At 38.3% G+C, this 23,231-nt stretch overlaps 2 protein-coding genes and 1 non-coding gene across 3 annotated transcripts; 1 reads left to right on the forward strand and 2 right to left on the reverse strand.

The window, feature by feature from the left end:
* Positions 1-205: 205 nt before the first annotated feature.
* smc5 (structural maintenance of chromosomes 5) lies at positions 206-13,275 on the reverse strand. The gene is made up of 24 exons (XM_071476065.1): positions 13,010-13,275; positions 11,234-11,375; positions 10,872-10,924; positions 10,413-10,575; positions 10,011-10,145; positions 9,485-9,625; positions 9,211-9,372; positions 8,572-8,643; positions 7,732-7,987; positions 7,423-7,577; positions 6,410-6,523; positions 6,221-6,315; positions 5,920-6,052; positions 5,375-5,548; positions 5,003-5,172; positions 4,720-4,843; positions 4,234-4,356; positions 3,912-4,037; positions 3,630-3,725; positions 3,112-3,216; positions 2,852-2,971; positions 2,165-2,344; positions 1,194-1,289; positions 206-755 (listed from the first exon to the last, which is right to left on the reverse strand). Exons 1-24 carry the CDS (start codon positions 13,171-13,173, stop codon positions 621-623), a joined length of 3,234 nt encoding a protein of 1,077 aa, XP_071332166.1. The 5' UTR covers positions 13,174-13,275; the 3' UTR covers positions 206-620.
* Positions 13,276-15,700: 2,425 nt separating this feature from the next.
* LOC139621213 (small Cajal body-specific RNA 2) lies at positions 15,701-16,083 on the reverse strand. The gene has a single exon (XR_011690951.1). It is a non-coding gene; the product is annotated as a small Cajal body-specific RNA 2 (non-coding RNA).
* Positions 16,084-17,645: 1,562 nt separating this feature from the next.
* On the forward strand, positions 17,646-21,893 carry LOC139620478 (protein FAM107B). The gene is made up of 5 exons (XM_071476072.1): positions 17,646-17,854; positions 19,462-19,489; positions 20,025-20,175; positions 20,262-20,406; positions 21,196-21,893. Exons 1-5 carry the CDS (start codon positions 17,831-17,833, stop codon positions 21,295-21,297), a joined length of 450 nt encoding a protein of 149 aa, XP_071332173.1. The 5' UTR covers positions 17,646-17,830; the 3' UTR covers positions 21,298-21,893.
* Positions 21,894-23,231: the final 1,338 nt, after the last annotated feature.

Here is a 23,231-nt window from a genome sequence, read left to right on the forward strand (position 1 = left end):
CACATAGATCACTCAGCTGTCACATTACTGGAATATTTAAAGGGCCAAGTGAATATGTAATGAAGGTTCAAAATTAAGGTATATTTCCACATAGTTTGGCTTTTAATGTACAATGGTGCCGCTGTTTCCAGGTGACATTACTTTCCAGTAAATATCTTTACCCACTTAATGCCGCACTGTGCATTGAAGCCAAGCATACAAGGTATCAGATACTGAATGACTATTCTAAATGAATTTAACGTATCCATTTAGAACAGAAACAACAGAATATTTTATTCAAATATATAAATGTGCATATTAACTCTTTAAGGAAGAGATGAAACTATTGTACATATTTTGTATGATCAAACAGTTAAAACGTTGCTGCATAAATGTCCATCTCATTTGAAACAAACAAAAAAAAAAAAAACATACAAAACATTGTGAGAAGTGACAGAACATTGATGCTCGCAAAATTATAATGTTCCCCTCCCATGGTTCATATAAAATATTCTGTCTAAAATAACAGAAGCTTTTTATCATAGAGGAGTAACATCACTTTCAGTTTTACAGTTGTATATTTTTAACTCATTGAATTGGAAACCAAGTAAAGCCAGGCAGGTCAGGTTGGCCTGGTGGATTCATGCCTGTGCTTTTCTTTGGAGACACCGTCTGATGAAAGTCTTCTCATCCCATTGGTTCGGGGGAAGCATGTGTGCACCGTTATGGACACACAGGATGGTCATTTCCTCAGCGTACTGAAGGTTCTGCAGCAGCTGAAAACCAAACACAGCAGGAGATAAAGTTGAGGAAAATGAAGAGCACAGACTCTCGCAGGTACAAACAGCAGATAGTTTCACATCAAACATTTTAAACCTGCATTAACTAACTTTTTGGCCACTTGGTGCTGCAGGCAACAACGTTAGAAGTATCACCTTTTAAGTTGATAAAGCAAACAGTTGCCTATTTACACAATCATCCAGACATGAAGCAACATTAACATTCATTTAAAATCGTGTATTTGTGTATAATTCTCTTCAGGTTTGTCGACATCTTCCATGAGTAATCATGTGATCCATTGTTTATATAAAGATATTGATTATAGCTGCTTTAACAACACAAAATATAAAAACAGATGTACACGTACTCAATGATATCAGTCACTTGTTCCCATCTGAGCTCTCACTCATTAGGAGGTAAAAAAAACAACTCACTTTGGGTGTTATGAAGAAGTACTGGGATGTTGTCTCTTTGCAGGCTGTACGGACCACAATGTCAAAGACTCTTCTCTCATTTACAGGATCCATTCCCTACACACAAGAGAAACAGACTCAGTAACACCCACATCAAGTAGGCAGTGGCTGTTGTTCTAAAGTTTTTGTTATAAAATCCTTGAACACAGCACAAATATATAAACTCTTAGACTCTTCATGTCAGTCTGTGTGTCTGTTCATTTTGAGAATACATGCGAAGAGAAAGTGAAAATTTTGCTGCTTTGCTAACAAATTATTTTAGAAATAAAAGCTTTTAGTATAAGCTCACTTCTGTTAAAGTACAGAACAAACCAATATGACACATGATTTGTCCATTTCCCCTGCATGTATCTGTTTATCATCTGAAGATGTGCTGCATTGTTACCTTATTGTTGCCTAAATTTGGTGGAAAGTGAGGTCATGACTGAAGGAGTCAGTGCTCAATATTTGGTGCAGTTTTGACCCTACAGTGCCACTTCATGGCCATTTATGAAGCACTTGAGTGCAGTCAGTAAATTTTCATGCTTTGGTACTGTCCCTGAATTATATGTACTGTAATTCTGGGAAAAATAAATACCACAAAGGTTTTTTAAGCACACTGAGCTCATTTCTCTCCCACTTTGTTTTATATACACTTGGACTATTTTTACAGAATTGCTCATTTAATTGCCCAGCATTTATCATTTCAAAGACTGTTGTTAAAACATCATAAAAAACTCTTGTCTTCAGTAATAATGTGTTGTACTCTGTTGAAACTGAATGTATTGCACTAACTTGACCACAGAGACTGAAGTAGTTTTGTATTGCTTGTGCAATTATACAAACCGAATGCCTGGTTTTCGTGGCAATATTTACAGCAGCTTCAGCTAAAGTTCTGTTTTTATGTTCATGTCAAAAAAGAAAAGCTGTGTGACTATGCGTGTTTGTGTGACCTGGTTGATCTCGTCCACCACTCTGAAGGGGCAGCGGTTGAGCTCCTGCAGAGCCATGAGGTAGAGCATTGTGGAGACGCTGCGCTCTCCTCCGCTCTGATGGTACGCCGTCAGCTCGTGGAGCTGAGTGCTGCTGTGAAATTTCACCCGAATACGGATCCCGTATTTGTCATACTCCTCCTGCAGTGGGGAAACAACAGCCATTGTTCTGATTTAATGACCTCAAATATCAAATTCAAATTATACCCATGTTAACCCAAACACATTTTCTATGAAAGCCTCTATTCTTCATTTGTTTTCTTTTTTTAACCAATCATCAATCTCCGTCATCTAACCTCATCAATCACTTTAAATAATTGATCTCTTCAATTCTGTCAACCACTGGGAGCCATTATTCATAGTCAAGTTGTATGACAAGGCACTGGTGTCAGTTATAGCACATAATGTTTGTCATGATGAATGAAAGAGAAATGTGTATAAAATTAAATACAAGACATTTAGAATTTCCACTTTTTTGTAATCTTATCATACTTGATCAAAGTCTGAAAAAAAAGGTATTATGAATTAGAATATTTGGTGGAATAATGGTGGAAGTCAGTCAGTTTTACAATCACCAAATCCATATATCAACTTAGAAAATAAAATCATTCTTTGGCCCAGAGATCAAGTGTGAGTGTCTGCGTTTACCTCATTCTCTGCGTGAAGATCAACCTCTCCTGCACACTGCATGGAGCGAAAGAAGTCGCTGAACTTGTCATTTATCTGTTCAACCAGTTGCTTCAGAGGGTTCAGCCAGCGTTCTTTAGCCTGTGACACAAACAAACTCATTATACACACATTTATACACAGGACAACCATTCAGTCATACCAGAAATGACAGAATGAACAATTTTTCTGAAAAAAAAAAAAACATCCCAGAGGAACCACTGCAGTAACATAGTCATCACCTCTGATATGTTCTGTCGGTAGGCGTTCAGGGCGTTGCTCTTATCTTCCAGCTCTTTCTCCAGATGTTTGATTTCCTGCTCTCTCCTGTTGTACTCGTCAACAACCTTCACAGCAGAGGGAATTAACGTGACAAATATTTACACTCTGGAAAACATGGGACAATAAATAAATTGCAATGCATAAAATTCCTTATATGGTCTGATTACACTTTCCTATACTTAAGGTCTAATGTTTCCAAATCACATTTTCATAGCAAAAGCATTTATGTGCATTTTTTCCTAATTACTCATACCACAGTTACAAATTGTGGTTAAAATCATGACTTTACTGATGTTTAACTTGATAGTGCCAGTTGTGGAAGAAAATAAAATAAAAATCAGTATGTTCTGCTTCATTTCCAGGCCAGAACAGATAATTCTGAGCTGGAGAAGGCAGGCTCAAAATCTGTTCTCTGCCCTCTGAGAATTAAGCCGTAATTATGTTTGTAAAGGAATGAATCCCTTCTTGGGCAAATTACACTTTCACTGAGGCCAGTGAAGCACTCAGCTCTGGATCGCTCCTCATTCAGCATGGCATCAATCTCGTCCAGAGTGTCGGGAAGCTTGCTGAAAGCCTGCATTGCCAAAAAAAAATAAAAAATGCACCATTAACATTTTATTTACTATTGTTAATAATATTTTTATGTTCAAAACACCTCCACAGCTGTGATCACCCTATGTGACAGGATAATATCGTATAGGAAGTATAGAAGGGGGGGGGCCTGTTTCACTTGAGAGATAAGACTGCAATAAATACTAACATTACGCAGGTCTTCAGGTAATGACTCATCAAGTTGCATCCTGCAGATCGACTTTGCTCTCTTCAGCAGGCCTTTGCAGTGCTCTGTCAGCTGGACCTTCCTTTGCTCCAGACGGTTGCATTTTTGCTGCAAGAACACATAAGCCAGTGAGATATAGCAAGAGGTAGATCATGAAATTAATGATAATGGACACCCCGGCAGGGTGGACAATCACTGACATGGGGACTGTGACTCCTGATCCTCTCAGTAAGCAACATGTTATCAACTTATCCTGCATCCATGATGTTGTGAATGTACATGAACGTGTATGTGAAACACTTACATCAGTGGTCTTAAGTTCAGAGGCGCCTTCTCTACAGTCATTCTCCAGCTTGCTCTTCTCAGCTGTCAGCCCCACCGTCTCCAAAGCCAGGTACACCTTCTCCATAGTCAGCTTTGCTCTCAGCTACAGATGATGGACAGACCAGAAAAACAGAGGACACAATGAGAGTCAGACCTTCAAAATCAGAACAGACGATCAGAAATGGTCTTTCTCGCTGTTTAATTCATTAACAATGTAATTCTGACATAATGTCTACTAGAGGGTAGAGTTTGGTGCAAAAAGACATAAAGCATGAATATACTGAAGGGAGGTGGGCACAGAGAAAAAAAATCCAAATTTTGTAATAAGATTAAAAAAAATCCAGAAACAGTCAATGGAACAATAGACTGTTGGACAATATTTTAATTTCAAATGTTATCTTAGCATAGCTATCAAATGCAATGCAGTGACATACAGGAAATTTGTTATAACTTCTTTCATCCGCACCTTCATTTGGGCCATGAATGCTGAAACTATGGCCACCTTCTGGGAATTGACAGATGCAATTTTCTCTTTTGTCTCCTGTTCAATCTTCTTTAGGTCAATGCCACTATGCTCCATCTGCCTGAGACTGAACACATGGGAGGAGACAGGTACAACAATTCTTAATATTAGTATTAACCAAACTAATGCATCTTTACAGAGATTATTTAATACTTAAGTTATGTATGTAAACATATGAGAGAAGGGACAACTTTCAGTGCATGTTACAGTAGTCCTTCAGATGTACCTGTCCTGTTTGGTACTGATTTTCTGCTCCAGTTGCCGCTTTTTGCCCTTCAGCTCAGAGAGACGCTTCTTCTCTGACAACAATTCATTGTCGCGGCGATCAAGGGCGGCTGCTTCCCTCTGCAGAGCCTTCATCCGTTCATCGATGTCTTGTGACCTCAGCTCACATGCCTGGTTGCAGCCAGGGTTAACAATTATTAAACAATTAACAACAATTAAACACTCGCCTCAGTTAAACTCTTAAACTCTCTAACATATTGAAATTTCTCAAGGTATTGTACATTTATAGAAATGGCAGACAGCAAACAGATACATCACTGGAGTTTAAGAAAACGGTTTGGTCTGTGCTTCCACATTTGTTCCAGTGTCTCACCTTCATCTGCTGCTCCAGCTGCCGTTTCTCTTCAGCATCAACAGTGATAATGAGATACTGGGAAGGGTGCACTGCGGAGTTACTGGTGCTAATCTTGTTGGAATAAAATGACCTCTTCACTGTGTACCTCTCCTCTGTTGTGTATAACACCCTGAGGTAGGGTTCCTCAATCACCTTTGAGAAAGAAAATTGAACAAAGAGATTAAAGTCAGCAGAGATATTTTTGCTTCCTCAGCTTGAAATTAAAATCAGCCAGTAATAAAATTCAATCAAATCAAATTTTCAGTTCACTAATTTCTTTGACATCAAAATGAAGAATGCATCTTAGTGACATCTCTGAAAGGCACAGGATAAAAATAAATAAAGGGGTCATTTGTATGTAATTCTTTTGGGTGGTGCTTATTTACAGACCTCACTGTCATATTCAATATCTGCCACCACAATTTCTTTTAAAGCTATTTGCCCAAAGAGGTTGACTTTTAATGGCATTCACTTAACTACTTCTCTGTTGTTCTGAGAACTCAAATTGTGTAGGAGGGACGTACCGTTTTAATCATGGCTTTGGTTTGCTCATTGCCCACAGGGACGTCATGCACCTTGTACTGGTGACAGAGGTAACTCATCACCTCATCAGGCGCATCAAACATCTCCCGTAGGTAGGTGAAGAACCCAAAACGCCTGCAAATAAAAAAAATACTAAAATTAAAAATAAGAAAGTACAAATGAAAACAGAAAAGTTATGGTTACAGACATTCACAATTATACAAATAAATAGATATACACGAAGAAATACAGTTTGTGTTGATATTTAACTTCATTAGATTTGACCAAGTAATTTTCTCTCACTTTAGGGACTCAATATTTCGGGACGGCTGCCGCTTAGAACACGATTCCTCTGGAGCAGAAATGGAGTTCACCTTCAAGTTCATCTTGTCACGGACCTGAGGGGCAGAACAGATCACACTAAATTTTTAGATTTTGGGAGGGTAAAAACTGGATTCTTCACACAAATGTGTAGCTTAACTGTAATTTGACCTCAGTCATGAACTTCTCCATGTCGTCTTTCCTCTGGAAGACAAATGCCCGCAGGTCGTGGAATGAGATGTGATTTTCCACAAACTTTGCAAAGCGATGATCTCTCACATTGATCTGAGGAATACAGAAAGATCTATTACTGATATTATTTAAAAAAAAAAAAAAAAAAAAAAAAAAAAAAAAAATCACCATAACAACACTGACTGTTGTTTTGTACAAATTAAACAAGCTTCTATTTCTAAAAAGGAAAGTTTCCTAAATAAATTCCTCAACTTTTTTTCAGGCATTTTGTGAACACTTACTGAGAGATGAACTGTGCCCAGTTCAAAATAATAAATCAAGAAAGCCAAACTCAACCCTTAGCAATGAACACACATCCTGCTACATGGACCCATGATGGTAATACTTTACTTTAACCACTTTAAAGTATTAATGACTGGTATATAACACACTATAATGAGGTTGTAAGCAGATATAAGGACATTTGGGAGTCCACTAATCATAGAGATGGCAGCTCATTTCTGCATGTTAAAGTGTCATTGACTCTGAAAACTAGATTGCTTCCGATAGTCAGGCAGCATCCTGCATGGTAACTCACTGTCCTCACTGTGTGTGTGTGTGTGTGTGTGTGTGTGTGTGTTTGTGTGTAGAGTCAAATAGGGACAAAGAGTAAAGTACTTTGAATGACAGCACTATATAACTGCTGTTACTTATCATTTGCAAGTTTTTATTAATGTACAGAATTTATCAATAATTATTACTTCTAAGAGGAGACATTTGGTATTATTAGAACTTTGTTTTACTATATTGTTATTCATCTGTTTACACACCAGCCTCCACTTATGGGTGCCCACAGGAGAAGTTACAGTTGTTGGCAAAATAATACAATAATAACCACTTGACCTGCTTACGACCTAATTATAGTGTTATAACCCATTTACTAAACATTGCTAAACGATATTAAACGGGGCGGTTAAAGTGAAGTATTCCCCACATGGTCCTCCGGGACTCACCACTAGCATCATGGGCTCATGAACATTCCCAGCAAACTGGTGTCTGTTCTTTCTGAGCCACTGGAGAGCAGTATGTGTGTCCCTGTGGCGTCCTCGCAGCTTCTCCTCTTTGGCATTCATCATGTTGTTCATGTCATTGAGCTTTCTCTCCAACACTGGCAATGAAAATGAATAAACATAATCTGCATGAAACATATTCCATGTTCGACTGGGTGACCAGCATTATAATGTTAAATATGCTTCATAATGAGTTCATTGCTTATGTAAAGTGGTTCAGAGGACACTGTACAGCTTGTGGAAAACGCTCACTCCTGGACTCTGCACAGAGGTGGTCCTTCTCCCTACGAAGGTCAGCTTTCTCTCCCTCGATCTTGGCTCTGTCCTCCTGGATGCGTCTCAGCTCGACATTGATGGCATTGATCCGCGGTGTCACATCTGGTTGATCGCCGACTTTGGCAAGCTCTGCCTTCAAGTCATCAATTGTCCGTCTGGTGTTGCTGATTCGCTTCTGGTGGTCTTCCTTCTCCATCTGCTTCAGTCTCAGTGTTTGTTTAATATCCTCAATCTGAAGAGAAGAGTTGTCATTCGTTATGAAAAAGATACAGCAGCAGATAAAGCCTGCTTCCTGATAAAGGAACAACAGACTGGAAAAGTTATCAACCTAAACTGTATGAAGTAGGACTGTACCATAAAGATAAAAAATACTGATTATATGGAAGTTTCTGGTGTCATCTCTTTTGTACTCGATACAAAGCAAAGAAAATACTTGTTAAATTAACTAAAATCATTTAGGAAATTTTCTAAAGATAATTTGCTGTCACTGATTAAAGCACTTGCTGCTGAACCTCAGATATAAGTGCATTTAATGCTCAGTGGCATGTTTACTGTATGCTTCACATTGTTACAAAAATAATAAGATTTTGACCTTTAAAGTTCAGTGGTGGCCAAAAATCTAACTTTGACTTTAACACAGGATTTTTTGTCCTTGTTTTTTTTTTTTTTTTTTTATTACATCAAGAAAACTTTTTCCAAAATAAAAGCAACATACTTCCATACATTGTCAAGTACAACAACACTATAGAATAAATATTTTCAGTTTTGACAGATTTTCTACCTCTTTCTGAGTAAAAAGAAAAATGCACCTCTCACCTCTTTGTGTTTTCGATCCAACTGATCTTGTTTCTGTTTGCACTTGTTTGAGGCTTCTTTGATTGCAGCAGTCTGAAAAACATCAAGCTCATCTTTACCATTGTGATATCAAAAATATTAACATTCATTCTACTCTAGAAAAACATGCTCAAAAAACCCTTGCCTTTAATTTTCAATGAGAACATTATACCTACTTTCAAGAGGTTTTTAATTGATTTGAATTATTCCTGCATCACATTCAGTAAAGGTGTAAGAAATAAACTATGATGGTGGCAGGATTCTCAAGTGTGACATTCAAAAATGTCTAAATGCTCTTATTTATTTGTAATGCGTTTACAGTTCTTATGAAATCCTCATAGATGCCAAAAGGGCTTTCCATAAATATATATATTTTTTTAATCAAGTGCACTTGCATTGCATTGTAGGTACCAAATTCAGAGCTATCAGTGAAAATACACAAATACAGGTTATAAAATCACATCTATTTCTTTCTAAGTCTGAAAGTAAAAAAATTTCATTGGATTTCTATACATCTAAAAAAAAAAAAAAAAACACATCACTGCCCACATTTCTTCTTTGACACCTGACTGCCATACTTCAGACACATCACTAAGAGTCTAACAATATTTGCTTTTTCACCTTAGCCTTTATTTGTGCCTCAGTGGGTTTCAGCTGGTTGTCAATCTGCTGGATCTTCCTCAGCATGGGCGCCTGCGCCTGCTTCAGCGCAGCGAGCTGCCTTTTGGCCTCGTCTCGCTCCCTCTTGACACCCTCAAGCTCCTTACGGGTGGTCTCATACTCCTAATGCCACAGGGAAACAGGGACAGATCTAACACAGTCAAAAGACCAGTTTTCTCTGACTGCACACACTGTTTATTTGTCTCTCTTTCTGTGTTTTGTTTCAACTACTCACCACCCACGGTTTCTTCTTCTCAAGCAGTTCAATCACATCCAGATGCCTCTTCTTTTCATAGTAACGGTTCACGTCATGTTTGTTCCTCTCATTTCTCTGCTTGGCCTTCTCTAGGAAGCTAGCCTTCTCTTTTACAACATTCTAAAGGGAAACAAAGCAAACGAAGCACTGGCAACATTGAAAAACCTAGAAGAACCTGAGGCAAAGCTGCCTTTACATGTTTTTAAGAACAAGAAATAGTGAAATAACTGATTTTGTTTGTTAAAAACTATAGAGAAGGGACAGACATACAGTATAGAAACCACATAAATTCCAACTAGATATTAATGGTAACAGATATACAAAAAAAATAATTATGCTCTAGTATTTTTTTTATATATATATCTTGAAAAGGTATTCATGTTTCAACAAATGTGTGTATTCACATTTTTACCTCATCAATATGTCTCTGCTTTATGACTGAGTGGGACATACAAGACTAACACAAGCTACAGCTGGACATGTCCTAATAAAGCTTTTTGTTTACCTCCAATTCTCGTTCTTTGTTGCGGAAGTTTTTGAGCTCACAGTGGTACTCGTACATCTCTGGTGGTCCCACTGACTTCTCAGTTGCCTCCAACAACTCAATTTTGGACATCTTGGCAAACTCTCCCACTTTCTCCTGTAAGGACAAACCAACAGAAAAAACAGTGAGGCAGATATTAATTAGATGTGACATTTAAGCATTAGAGTTTTGATGCCTAAGATTTAAAAAAAAAAAGCCTGCTATGGTTATTCACGTGACTGCCCAAATAATTCTTGCACTGTGTAACTGTCCTACAAAGTCACAGGTTTCATTAAGCAGACTGAACGCCACAGAAGATTTCAGCAGCCATTTCTTTAATTAGCTGGCCATGTGCATATGTACACTGCAGTGACAAAAACAAACCTGAGGCAGAAACTGGCAGAGGTTGTTGACTTGGATGCGCAGAGCCTTGACCTCCTCTTCCACTGTTTTCTGGTTACAGTGTCTTCCATTCAGCATCCACAGAGATTGATTGTTCTCCACATGGATCTCTCTGTTAATCACTACATTACCACCAGTCTTGCACCTTGAATAACAGTGAGGAGTGTGAGTCGACAATCAGATACATGTAGTACTGGGAAAAATTAACAGAATGTTACATTTATTCATAAGATCATTATATAGCTGATTTAACACTGGTGAACAGTAAAACAGTTGTATCATTTAATGTGGAACTCTATGTATTTTTAAATTACTTGAATACGTGAACAAGATTAATATTTCATGTTTTCAATGTACCACAAAAGGATTTCACCTATCTAAAAGCTTAGTTAGTATTAGTAAAGTAACAGTGTGTGTCACAATCTATTTCACAGAACTTACAGCTCAATCTCAATAAAACCTTTATTGCACCCACGTTTGACATAAAGCCCGACCTACAGAAAAAACACAAACAACAATTACCAGAATTGTAATTCAATTATTTTCAGCTAAAATAGCCATATAATAATTAAACTGGGTTACACTGGTGCAGGGAGATGAGACTATCACATGTAGTGCAAGAGGACAATGAATGACATTAAATAACAGTATAACAACAAGTAACAGTTGTGCTGTTGCTCTCAGCTGAAAACCTACCTGTAAACCTTGTATTGTGCAATCAAGTTTACTTACTTGCCTTCTGCAAAGAAACTGAGGCCTGATCAGAGTACATCTACAAGGGACTGTGTTTCCCTACTGTTTACCTTGTCGCCTCTGCCTAGGATAGCAGTCTTGCCAGCCAGACCCAGACAGATGGCACAAACAATGCTGGATTTTCCAGTTCCATTGGCTCCAACAATCATGTTGAGATTAGGTCCAGGATACACCACAGAGTAGTCATAGGTCCTGTCAAAGTGCAAAGGAGATATTAAAGGTTTTCCTATTGTGTTTTACAGCAGAAATGGTTCACCTTACCTGAAATAAAGACCACCTATACTAACATCATAAAAATAAATATACTTTTATGAATTAAACTACTAATCTTATGAGAGCCATTTCATAAAGCATCTCTAATGAGCGTGGCCGTTGTTTTCGCTCTCATCTACTAACTAAGATGATCACGAGACAAGTCACTCTAGAATTTGGGTGGCCTCACCACCTCTGCTAAAAAATTTAGTACAGAAAATGCTTATAAAAATGTTCATAAAAATGTTCATTTATTTTGTGGGTCATGTATAAAAAATAATATTGGCTAATATATCATTATTATTTTTTGTTTAGTTTTTTTAACTCAACATCAATATTGGCCTCAAAAATCCTGTATTGATCGAGCTATATTTTATGGTGCTGTTGAACTGTATTACTTTGTTACTTCACTAACATTTGGTATGTTAGTAAACTAACAGGGTAGACTATTCTGTTTAATAGACTGCGTATTTATTCATTATTTATTGTTATAAATGGGACGGACTAAATATTAGAAACACCTCTCAGCGTAAAGCAAGAGAGGTAACCAGCATTCTCTCCAATCTAATCAGGATCCAATATGACCTTGAAATTGAGCAGAGAACAGTTTCAACAAAGCTAAATACTGTAACTAATGAAGGGTGAATTGTGTCAGGACTGCTGTATCACACTGCAGTAGTTTTAGCAAGGTTTATCTGATAAACTAACAACTGAATGTACAGTACTGTTCAAAGGTGTTTTGTACTTTAGATGATTCTGATCACTCAATATCATCAGGGAGGCTTCTGATTGGTCCCATATTCACCCTGCAGCATGACAACAACCCCAGACATACAGCCAGAGTCATAATGAACTATCTTCAGAGACAAGAGGAGCAAGGAGTCCTTCAATAGATGGTTTAGCCCCCACACAACCCTGATCTCAACATCCTGGGATCAGTCTGGTATTGCATTAGACCGAAGACACTGAAACAGCTTACATCTACAGATGAACTGTGGCAAGTTCTCCAAGATGCTTGCAACAAACTACCTGCTGGGTACCTTGAAAAGCTGGGAGCAAGTGTAGCTAGGAGAATTAGTGCTGTTTTGAAACCAAACTGCACTCCATTAACTATATGAAGTTAGCCGATAAATATAAACTATTCATAGAGTTATTTTGGGAAGCATCCTCACTTTACAGCATTTTTTTTTTCATAAGTGCATAAAACTTATGCACAATAATAAAGTGAAAATGGTAATAGTCATCATAAAGACTTGACTTGGACTCCTCTCTTAAAATCTTCACACTTAACTTGAATTCGCTCTGTGAAGTCTTAAGGTTTGACCGCAACTTAAAATACGGGATTTGGACTTGATTGTAAGTTACAGAGAGAGAACACCTCGGTTCACATTGCAGCGTTTGGAGCCACTGATCGGCTACAGCCCTGCGTTAGCTGCCTCCCTCAGTGCGAGCACAACTTTGTCATGTTTACACGGAGGTCCAAGCATCCACATGTCCTGTCAGGTGGCGCTGATACGCCAGCCAGCTATCACCAGCCTCTGTTGTTGACTGACAGGTGAGGAGCAGCGACTTACAGGAAGTTTTTCATAGTGATGCGAAGTATGGAGCCCTCCACAAAACGGCCGTCTCCGGCGGTCCCATTGCGCTGGCTGCCCTTGACCGTGTTGGCGGCACTGGCAGACGTCTGTGAGCTGCTGCTGACTTGACTGAGTCGCTGTCTCTTGTTGGGCTCCACCATGTTTCCAAAAAGAAAAAAGAGCCACCTGCCCAGAGCAACGGCCACCGTCGCGCGCCTCGCCGACTCGTTGCTGGGAGCTGATTGGAGGATCGCGGTCACGTGTAGACACAAAGCTGACGTCATTGTCAAAGTTAGCGTTAATTCTCGCGAGAAAGTGTGGATCAGAATCAGAATCGGTTCCACATACAAGGAGTTTGTGCTGGTGTTTTTGGTGCAAACAGTGACATAAATAGACTTCGAGTAAAACCAAAGGTGGAAGTACAAGTTAAAAAATGAAATGGAATTAAAATAGAATTAAGATAAAATATTTACAACAATGATAAAGACATGGGGAATCTAGTGCAAAAATATATTCTGTATAGATATTTACACTGTGCAATGGAACAGGAATGAGCAGTAGTTCTGTAGGGGGGCTCTCCCTTTACCAAAGCAAATTTAATAAGGTTAAGCCCTGCAGCATACATTTTTTCCTCTGACATTGTGAAAGCAGTTAAACTTACATGTGTATTAGTCTTTTTTTTTTTTATGATTACATTGTTTAATTGTTTGTTTGGTTCTTTCATTTATGTATGTTTGTTCTGTTTATTATGTCCTGGTGTCTTAATATCATTCTTCTCCCTGAATAATCCTCCTTAATACATCCATGAATTAAATAATTTTCAGGCAGCTGTCCACAGCTAACCTGCAAACAACCCTTGTTGTTATGGGCATCTGTAAAACAATATCAAATAATATAATTGCATGTGTCTAAAAATATTTTGATTTGAATATAGAATATATAAACCATACTTAAATTCACAACTTGACAGCTTAACAGTTGTTGGTTAGCAGGTGATAAATATTGGGTTAGCATTAGAATAAAAGAGCTTTCTTTTAGAATTCTACACTAGATACACCCTGTAAAACATACGTTGGAGAAATTTAGACCAGGATTTAGGTTATTGAATATTCTGTAGAATAAAAGGAAACTGTCACATATTCCTTTATTTTTTGCACAAAAAAATGTCCTGAGTGAACATTAACGATTTTGTTTTCATCGCATAACTGCTTTTATCAATGGGGAAAAAGTACCACAATATAATATGTTCAAAAATATGGATTTATTCATTTATTAATACTCCCTGGTTATACCCCAGTTACTAGGTCTGATGCGATGAGTTATGTGTGTGCATATATTGTCCACTCAGTTGTCAGTTCATCAGGGAGACCTAGCTAAAACTAACGCAGCCTCATTTATATTAGACTGCATTGTACCTTCATGAAGGCTATATGTTGTGTTGTCGGTTTTAGGGAGGTGTTGATTTAACTTTATAGTCATTTGGATAATGTAGTTTGTGTGGTGCTATTGAACTGTATTGTCTTAAACTGAGAGGTGTTTTAGTATTTAGTCTAAACACAGTGTTATAAATAGTACTTGCCAATATTAGAAATTGTTCAAAAGCTCTGTGAATTAGTTTCAACAACAACCATCATTAAGGTAGGATTTAGTGAAGTTGTATTAACACTGAATTAATCTTAGCTAGGTGCGCCTTACAAACTGAGTATATACACTGTGTTTTCAAAAAAGAACATTATGTTTTCACACAAAAATGATTGTTGACCCATCACATGGAAATTGTATGAGGGATTTCCTCAGTCAGTATGGACAGGAGGAACAATCACAGCATGCAATAATACTCTAAATGTATATACAGTGCAAAAGTTGTAGGTACTTTAGGTGTTCCTTATCCATCATACAATAACATCATCTGATCGGCCCCAAATTCATTCGGCAGCATGATAACCACCCAAAACAAACAGCCCAAGTCATAAATAACTAAATTCAGACACAAGAGCAAGGAGTCCTGAAACAGATGGTCTGGTCCCCACAGAGCCCTGATCTCAATATCATGGAGTCAGTCTGAGATTACATAATGAGACAGCCTGAATCCACAGAGGAACTGAGGCAGGTTCTCCGAGATGCTTTGAACAATCTGCCAAGTTCCTTGACAAACTAAGTGTGCAAAATTAACCAGGAGAACTGCATGCTGCTATGAGGCTGGTCCTCCCAAATGAGTGATTTGGTTTTTTTCCTGCCTTTTGTATGATGTTAACTGACTAACCGTGAAAACGTACCCACTTTACTTTTAATTCCTGCAACAGTTGAAAGAGTTGAAAATGTGAAAATATTTAAAACGGGGACATAGGCATGCAACGTCCAGTAACGCTACAACCATGGTAAACAATAACTTGTAACCTAGAATAACTTGTTTTGTTTTTTTGGGGGGGGCAGTTGGTGGCAGTAGAAACGAGTTGTGAACACAGTATGAACTCGGAAGTTAAAATGGCGTCTCTTGACCTCTTGAATGCTCCTCCAGGTTCAAATAGACGCTGTGTCTGAGCCATGGATGTATTATAAGACTTGCTCTTATAACAGTAACTTATAAGTCGACGATGGCGGGTGGTTTTTGAATCACAGACACCAGGATCGACAGTCTCAGCTGGCAGTATTTACCCAGGGCTCGTCGTCGCTGCTTTTCAGTCGTGGTCAGATCAGAATCGCCTCTTTACTCATTGTTCGTCGTGAAGCTTGAGACGAATCCCAAACCCAGCCAGAACTAGTATATCTGATCAATTCATCACCTCTCACCACAACACGAAGCAGTGGTAGGCCCTGGAGGTTTAACTCTCGCCTGCTGCTCATCGCCACGGAGGCTTGCGAGCGTGGTTTCCTATCATCTCCCGCCAGAGCAGAGCCGCTCTCTGACCGGATCAAATAAGATCACTGTGTAGGTTTTTACAGAAAATCACATTCACACTCACAAACATCGTCATTTCACTCAATCAAACAATCGCCAAACACACACTCTCTCTCTCTCTCTCTCACACTCACAAGCACTCGGAGCACAGGACATTCAAACTCTGAGGGGAAGGGAACTTCCGGGGCGGGTTTTAAATCCAAGAGCCGGATGTAGTCAAAGGGCGATGAGACAGTAGGTGCAGCCTGTGTTGACCTCATGTGGCCATCAACGGTAAAGACGTCTCTCTTCTTTTTTAAGTCCATATTTTTTGCATCAAATAAATAAATGAACCATTTACAGATTAGCAAGTCTGTCTGTATGAACACAGAAGAAGTGTAACATCTCGATAATAATAATAATAATAATAATATTTGGGGCTGAGGGGTATGCAAAAAATACTCACTTCACTTATTTTGGCAGATATTGCCATATGAGTCACAATTTCAGTTGGAATGGTAAATTTTGCATTTTATTTTCACTGAAAAAGTATAAAAATTATGATGATGTGATTTATGTTGGGTCATGCACCAAAAAAACACGTTCTCTTACATCTGGAGAATGTGATTTAAAGGCCAGGGTATGTCTGTAACACCACATTGCTGGATTTATGGTATGTTGTGACACATAATAAAATTGCACTTCCCGTTGATATTGAGCTTGGCCATGTTGCCATTTCGATGATATTTCAATAAAGAGTTCAGCCCTAATGATTGTAATAATAATAAATACCTTAAATAAATACCAATAATAGTTTCAAAGGGCTTTGCAGAGCAAAGAGTCACCAACAATCTAGGATCTAAGAGACACATGAAATGAAAACCACAAACAAACAAATTTTGTACACCATTCTGCTGCCTTTACAGTTCACGCCAAAGATGGATTCCACATAAGATTTATAATCAATGAAAAATTGATTGAGTTGAATTACATTCAAATAGTATGGCAGTGATACATTTAGTTAATTAATTGATTGTAAATAGGTACACATCTTTGTAAGAGCCATCATCATGGGTATCACTGCATTTTAAATGACTGGAAAATGAGTAATGATTGGTCTCAATCTTTTTGTATTGATATTATGATATTATACATAGAGCATATACAGTATGTAGAACAGATTCAGAAAAAAAACATTGATCTGGTGGTAAGTAACTGAATAAATAAATAAAAAGTACATATGTATTCTGTCATTATCTATGGCTATAACTTTTTGTGGAAATGACTGATAAACCACCTGAATCTCTGGAGAAAAAAAAAACTGGTTGCTGCTAGAAACCATAGATTGTATTTTGCACAGGCCGTGTGGCCTGTGAGAAATGTTGATTTCCCACAGTTTTGATTATTTCCATCTCTATGTGATGAATTACTTAATTAATTAAAATTTATTTCAGCTAATTGCCGCTTGAATTGAACTATGTCTCCAAAAACCAGTGAACATGGCATTAAAAAAATCTAACCATTGCACACAAAATACAGTATGTTGCTTTGCCTGAAATCCCATGTTGTTGGAGTCTCTGTCGGTATTAATGGGCTCGGTGGTAGAGCAATCGACTGGTAATAGTGCCGTGCTAGGTTGGTTTTAAGCTGCATTTGTGTCGGCGGCAATTAACTAATCTAGTGTCCTGTGCCCTGTGGGGGTTGTGAGGTAATCTTGAATGGCGTAATAAGATTTCAGTGTCTACTACCACTATTGACCACTTCTAGATGGCACACGGAGTCTGAGGATCCCTCATCAACAGCATTATGTTAGACTTGGATGCACCACAGAATTGGAAATCAGACTGACTATGTGAGGAGCTGTGATTCTTTGAATAATGGACTAATACAGAGGCACTGTTACTGCACAGAAACAGTAGCTACACCTCCGTCATCCTGCCATGGAGGGGTCAAGTGCAAAAAAAGTGAGTTCTTGGAACTTATTTTCTCAGCCCTTTACTCCTGTCTGGTGAGTGAGAGGTTAATGTCCAGTCTGGTGGCCATCCGTCAGAGGTTTAGTTGACTTTCGGTCAGGCTAGGGGTGTAACCTCAGTGAGTTTACAGTCATGGTTTATTTTGTATTCTATATGTCTAATAGACTTTATATGCCTCTTAATACTATTTACTTTATGATCAAGAAAATAAGTGTATACCTTATTATTAAAGGACACTGTTGTTGGGACAATCCAGAATTATCCTACTTATAAGGATGATCAAGATGATTGAATTTGGTGTCCAGCCACTTCATTACAGTCCATTACAGTCTCTATTAAACTATGACATTACTTTAGTTAGCTAAACACTATAGTGTGGGTTATCATCAAACACAAGATTTATTGAGTGTGTATATTTTATCGTCATTAGCTTTTTTTGTGGACGCTTAAATGCTCCCTTGATTCTCAAATGACTAAGGTCACTTCAGAAAAGTGATGTAGCCACATGTTGCATAAAAAAAAATCAGACTCAGGTTTATTAAGTCCTTTTTATACCAGGATGGAAACGCTGAAAGAACATGGTTGAGTTGTAGTAACTTTATACTCTTTGACAGACGTAGTATTTTGGAAACACAAGGTATTCTTCTGACACCAAAAAAGAAACCATATTTATCCTTTGGATACCATTGGATGTGTACCTCGAATACTAAAATCAAATCTATTAACTACTGATGTTTCTGAGGGTAAAAGTATGTCAGCGCTGCATTTGAGTCAGCTTGTGATGGTAAAATTCAGAGTGTATGTGCTAGAAGGAAGGAGGAGTTGTGCGAGATCAGGTGGAGCAACATTGCTGGAATCCATCCCAGCCCTGCAGGCCCTGTCTGGAACAATGGCGTCCATCAGGTCAGACACCCGTCAGGTTATCTCCTAGCTCACCCTCTCTGCAGGGGCCCGAGAAGGGACGGGATCTGAAGGCTTATGTCAGTGACAGGAAGAGTAAAAGGCACAATCCAAAATACAGAGCCTGAGGGTCATAAGGATCATCTGTAGGACAGTTTATAACAGAAATATGCTGTTACCTATCTGAGCAAGGCAGGACGACAACAGCATCTACCATCTGTTCCCTGCTCAATATGATCCCTTCTCCCTGGTGATCTGGTTTCACCGGGTGTGGCTGAGGTATCTGCGTGGTTGTGTTACAGCAGAATTCATGCCACGTTTTCATCCAATGCTGTTATATTATGAGTGTAATAAATACAGATAGGGTATTTACATTTTTTCCTTCTTAATTACCACTATATAACTTTATTCACATTTTACCAAAGACAGTGTTGTGCCTAACCTGACAGGGCTATCAGAGCTGTTATGTCACCTTTGTGGTCCAAGTAAACACAGCTCACCTGCTTAAGTAACACAGCGGGCACTGTCCCTTCTAGCCTTTATCTAATTATACCTCCAGTTCAATCAGGTGAAGATCAAAATAAAGAAGATGTGTTGACAAACCAGTTTTCATACATCAATGTTAACATGATTAGCCCTGTCAAATTACTAACAGGATGTCTGTTCTTTTTTCTTCTTTCACACTTTTTAACCGACAGAAACCAGGATATGGGCATCACAAAAAAGGTACCTTAATGCACAACCACTGAACAAAAAATAAAGAAGCAATAAAAGAAGCACACATACAACTGACGATGCTGTGGATTAGAATATTTGATTGATAGAAGAATCACAAGCTGTTACCAATCAAATGTTTGACAGCTTACTCGATTTGACCTATTAAATACTGTAGATCAATCAATCTGCTTTAATGATTGAATGATTTGGTTGATTTATCTTTAAGCATGATAAGAAAATGAAATCAGACTGGTTCCATTATATTTTAGTAATATTGAATGTGTTATTCTGTTTTCCCATTTACAAATTGTCACTGAAATGATAATTTTTCAGTTTTTCCTTTTCTTTACCGAATGACTCATGTAATCAAGAATATACTAATACTCTTTTACCATTTGATAGTCACTTACAGTTTGATGGTGGTGTAGGGTCAAATTCTTTGTTTATCTATTTTAAGAGCAGTTTTCAGTCATTATGGTAGACTTTGTCAGATTTGAGGAGTTAACAGTACAGACAGTGATATGAGCTGCTGTGTGTTCCTCAGAGAACTCTGTTGGCCACCCGCTTCTGTGCCGTCAGTCCACAGCAGACTGCAGTAGTGATGACATCGTTCAGCCCAGGAAACTGAACGGCTCCTCGGTAGACACACCAAGCTACCAGAACCTGCACCGGGAGTTGCTGCTCAGCCACAAACGGTACAGGAGCTCAAACTCTCTCAAGATTTGAAACAGGGTGGGGCAGGGTGGATTGTGTTCCTGTGTATAACTGGCTGACCATGCAGGGGCCTGCTGCTGGAGGAGAAACCGGAGCTGAAGCGAGTGTTGGAGCAGCGCAGACTGGAGCTGCACAAGGAGGAGGAGATGGCACGACGGGGGCCCTCAGATCTGGAGACAGAGCTCCGCAAGAGGCAGCAGAAGCTGCAAGAGGTCAGGAGCATATAACATACAGCTGATAGACTTTTCACACAAATAAATAAATTCACTTTGGCCCAAATACACATTGGTTGTTGTTAGTGTTAGCACAAGGGTTGGAAAATTCAGGGATTTTAAGGACCAGTGTCTCCCAACTTTTTTTTTTTTCCAAAAAAGTCCTAAAATGAAAACAAATATTTTTAACAGGAACCTGTTACTTATCTCCCAACCCCTAAGATATATCTGGTGACCATTTTAGAAGGAGCCCAACCCCTAGGTTGGAGACCAACAACCTAACTGTATATAAAATAGTTTAAATTAGCTTCATCTCAACCAGCTACAACAGTGAAATACTACTTACACCCTGGTGCATCAGCATGAACTCAGAATGCAGAATAAGTACTTGTACTATTACTTGAGCAGGATATTGAATGAATGGCTTTTGCTTGTGGTGGAGGACCTTTACATTGTGATATTTGTACTTTTACTAAAGTAAATGATCTGAGAGAGTTGCCAGTGCTGAAATTTCCATATTAAAGGTTTCAACAGCTGATATCTTGTGCTAGTATTTATCAACTCTAAATGTTTATAGCCAAATACCCCCAAGATTTGATCCATCTCAGCTCTTGTGAGGTTGAAAAAGCATTTTGGAACTGCATGTAGATGCTGGGACATTAAAACCTTCTTTATGGTGAATGAAAAAAAAGAGGTAAACTGCTCTTGGTCTGGACCAACTGGATGATGGATGAGGTGGATGACACTGACAGGCTGAGAGCAGATATGACTTGTACTTTGTTTTTCCAGTACGAGCAGGAGGAGATCAGGCGGCGGGAGAACCAGCAGAAGATCCCAGAGTTTGTCCGTGTGAAGGACAACCTGAGGCGCACACAGATGTCTGAGCAGTGAGGCCCTAAGGCTCCCATCAGCCCCTGCAGCATTTCACCATAGTGGCCCTAAATCTCTGTTCACTGTCTGCTGAGTGACATATATATAAAAAAAAAAAAAAACATCACAGAGGCATCAACTGGCTTCACATCTCTTAATGGATTATAAATTGCATTTGGAAATATCAGAATTTGTGTAAGGAATCATACAAACCAGGAAATACATAATCCATACATAAAAAATCACAGTTCTGTTGCTGATGATGGAGTGGAAGTGCTCATTTTTTATTCATAATGATGTGGATCAACATTTGTTGAGGGAAAGCTACTACTGTTTGGAGGCTGGATATTTTTTATGTTTTCTATGGTAATTATACTATTTCTTTTTTCAAATCAACTTCTCATGGTTCTTCGGGGCCACATCAGTCAAGCCTAATCCTTACTTTAAAACTCTACTATTATGGGATGGCTAACAGATGCATTTCTCAACAGATCTGTTTTGTATCAGTAGAAATCCCCCAGTGTTACAAATTTGCTTGTTTGTTTATCTGTTTCTGTCATGACTTTTGATTTTTAGTGTGTCTGTGTACTGTGGAAATAAAGGCTTCATGGTTTGCAGAGATGTGTTGTTTTGTTGGACACAATTCAAAGCACTGGGGACTGATTTGCATGCAGCTCTTCTCCCTGAGGACTCTCACGGTTCTTTCACATGGATATGGGACTTTGTTTAATTAGCTGATCTTTTCATTCCATCACGGGACGAGACGAGAAAGCACAGGCCATCTGGAGGAGGCTTTTCAGGATATATAGGCTGGGAATACCCAAGGGCCTGGTTAAGGCACTGGAGACATTTGGGACAGTCAGTGAAGGCACCGGCTGAAGGCAAATAAAAGTTTCCTGTTTCAGAATTACATTTAGGTTATTTTAGCTGAAGTATAACCAGTGGTGAAAGAAGTAGTCAGATCTATTGCTTATGTAAATCTATCAACATCATTTACATTTACTCATTTGGCAAATGCTTTTATCCATAGCAACTTGCAAGTGAGGGACAACAGTAAACCTTCAGTGCAGCAGGATACCGTGGTGTAAGTATTAAGTACTACATCGATTCAAATATCCAAATGTAGAAATATGTTACGTAAGTAAGTAATAACTTTGTACATCTGTACTTTCACGTGACGTATAAGGACAGAAGTGTTTTTTTTGGGTTTTTTTTTAAACTGCTGTATCCAAAATAATGTACTCGTGTTGTTATTATTGATGTATTAGTAGGATAGGGAAATACGTAACGCTTTATAAGCTCATCACATGTTTTCCATGTGAAAGCTGACTCTGCAGAGTAATCATTAGGTGTCAAATAAATGTAGTGGAGTAAAAAGTACAACATGTACCTCTGAAATGTAGTGGAGCAAAGGTATGACAAAGGTATGACTCACTAGTAAGGTACCATTTATAAAGGGTTTATAAGCTGTAATAATGACCTTATTACCAGTTGATACATATTTAATCACACGTAACCATAACCATAAGCCATTAATAAGAACAATGGAAATTCTTTTTACAAATTGTCTATTACCAACTAACATTCATGTCAAGTGCAGACTTGATGGTTTGTAGGGGTCTCCCTGATGAGTTTAAGTGCTACTATAATTTCAGGCTGGAGGAGGATTTCCTTCAAAGTGGCAACATAATAGTTATTATTATGAAAGTGGCAGAAAAAACTCCTGCAAGTAGGCTATATCAAATCTGTACTTTTTTACAGTATCTGAGCAAATGTACTAGTTGCTTTTCACCATGGTATATAAAACACTAACGAATAAAATGCACAATATAATCTAAAATGTAAGGAAGGGACCAGATACGTGCAGTAAATGTTCTACACAACACAAGCAGAAGATATAAATTTCCTTATTTATGCTAATTAGCAATCAAAAGTAGGATACATTTGTCTCTGTT

The sequence above is a fragment of the Trachinotus anak genome, unplaced genomic scaffold (assembly GCF_046630095.1).
Source record: "Trachinotus anak isolate AG129_WGS33_773 ecotype Australia unplaced genomic scaffold, CSIRO_AGI_Tana_v1 ptg000004l, whole genome shotgun sequence".
Classification (NCBI taxonomy): Eukaryota; Metazoa; Chordata; class Actinopteri; order Carangiformes; family Carangidae; genus Trachinotus; species Trachinotus anak.

Coding starts and splice junctions, on each gene's coding strand:
- LOC139620478 (XM_071476072.1), top strand. CDS start 17,831: ATGGAGGGGTCAAGTGCAAAAAAA. Junction 17,855..19,461: donor AGGGGTCAAGTGCAAAAAAA/GTGAGTTCTTGG, acceptor TTTAACCGACAG/AAACCAGGATATGGGCATCA. Junction 20,407..21,195: donor GGCAGCAGAAGCTGCAAGAG/GTCAGGAGCATA, acceptor TTGTTTTTCCAG/TACGAGCAGGAGGAGATCAG.
- smc5 (XM_071476065.1), bottom strand. CDS start 13,173: ATGGTGGAGCCCAACAAGAGACAGCGACTCAGTCAAGTCAGCAGCAGC. Junction 6,053..6,220: donor CGAAATATTGAGTCCCTAAA/GTGAGAGAAAAT, acceptor TTTTATTTGCAG/GCGTTTTGGGTTCTTCACCT. Junction 5,549..5,919: donor CCAAAGCCATGATTAAAACG/GTACGTCCCTCC, acceptor TCTTTCTCAAAG/GTGATTGAGGAACCCTACCT.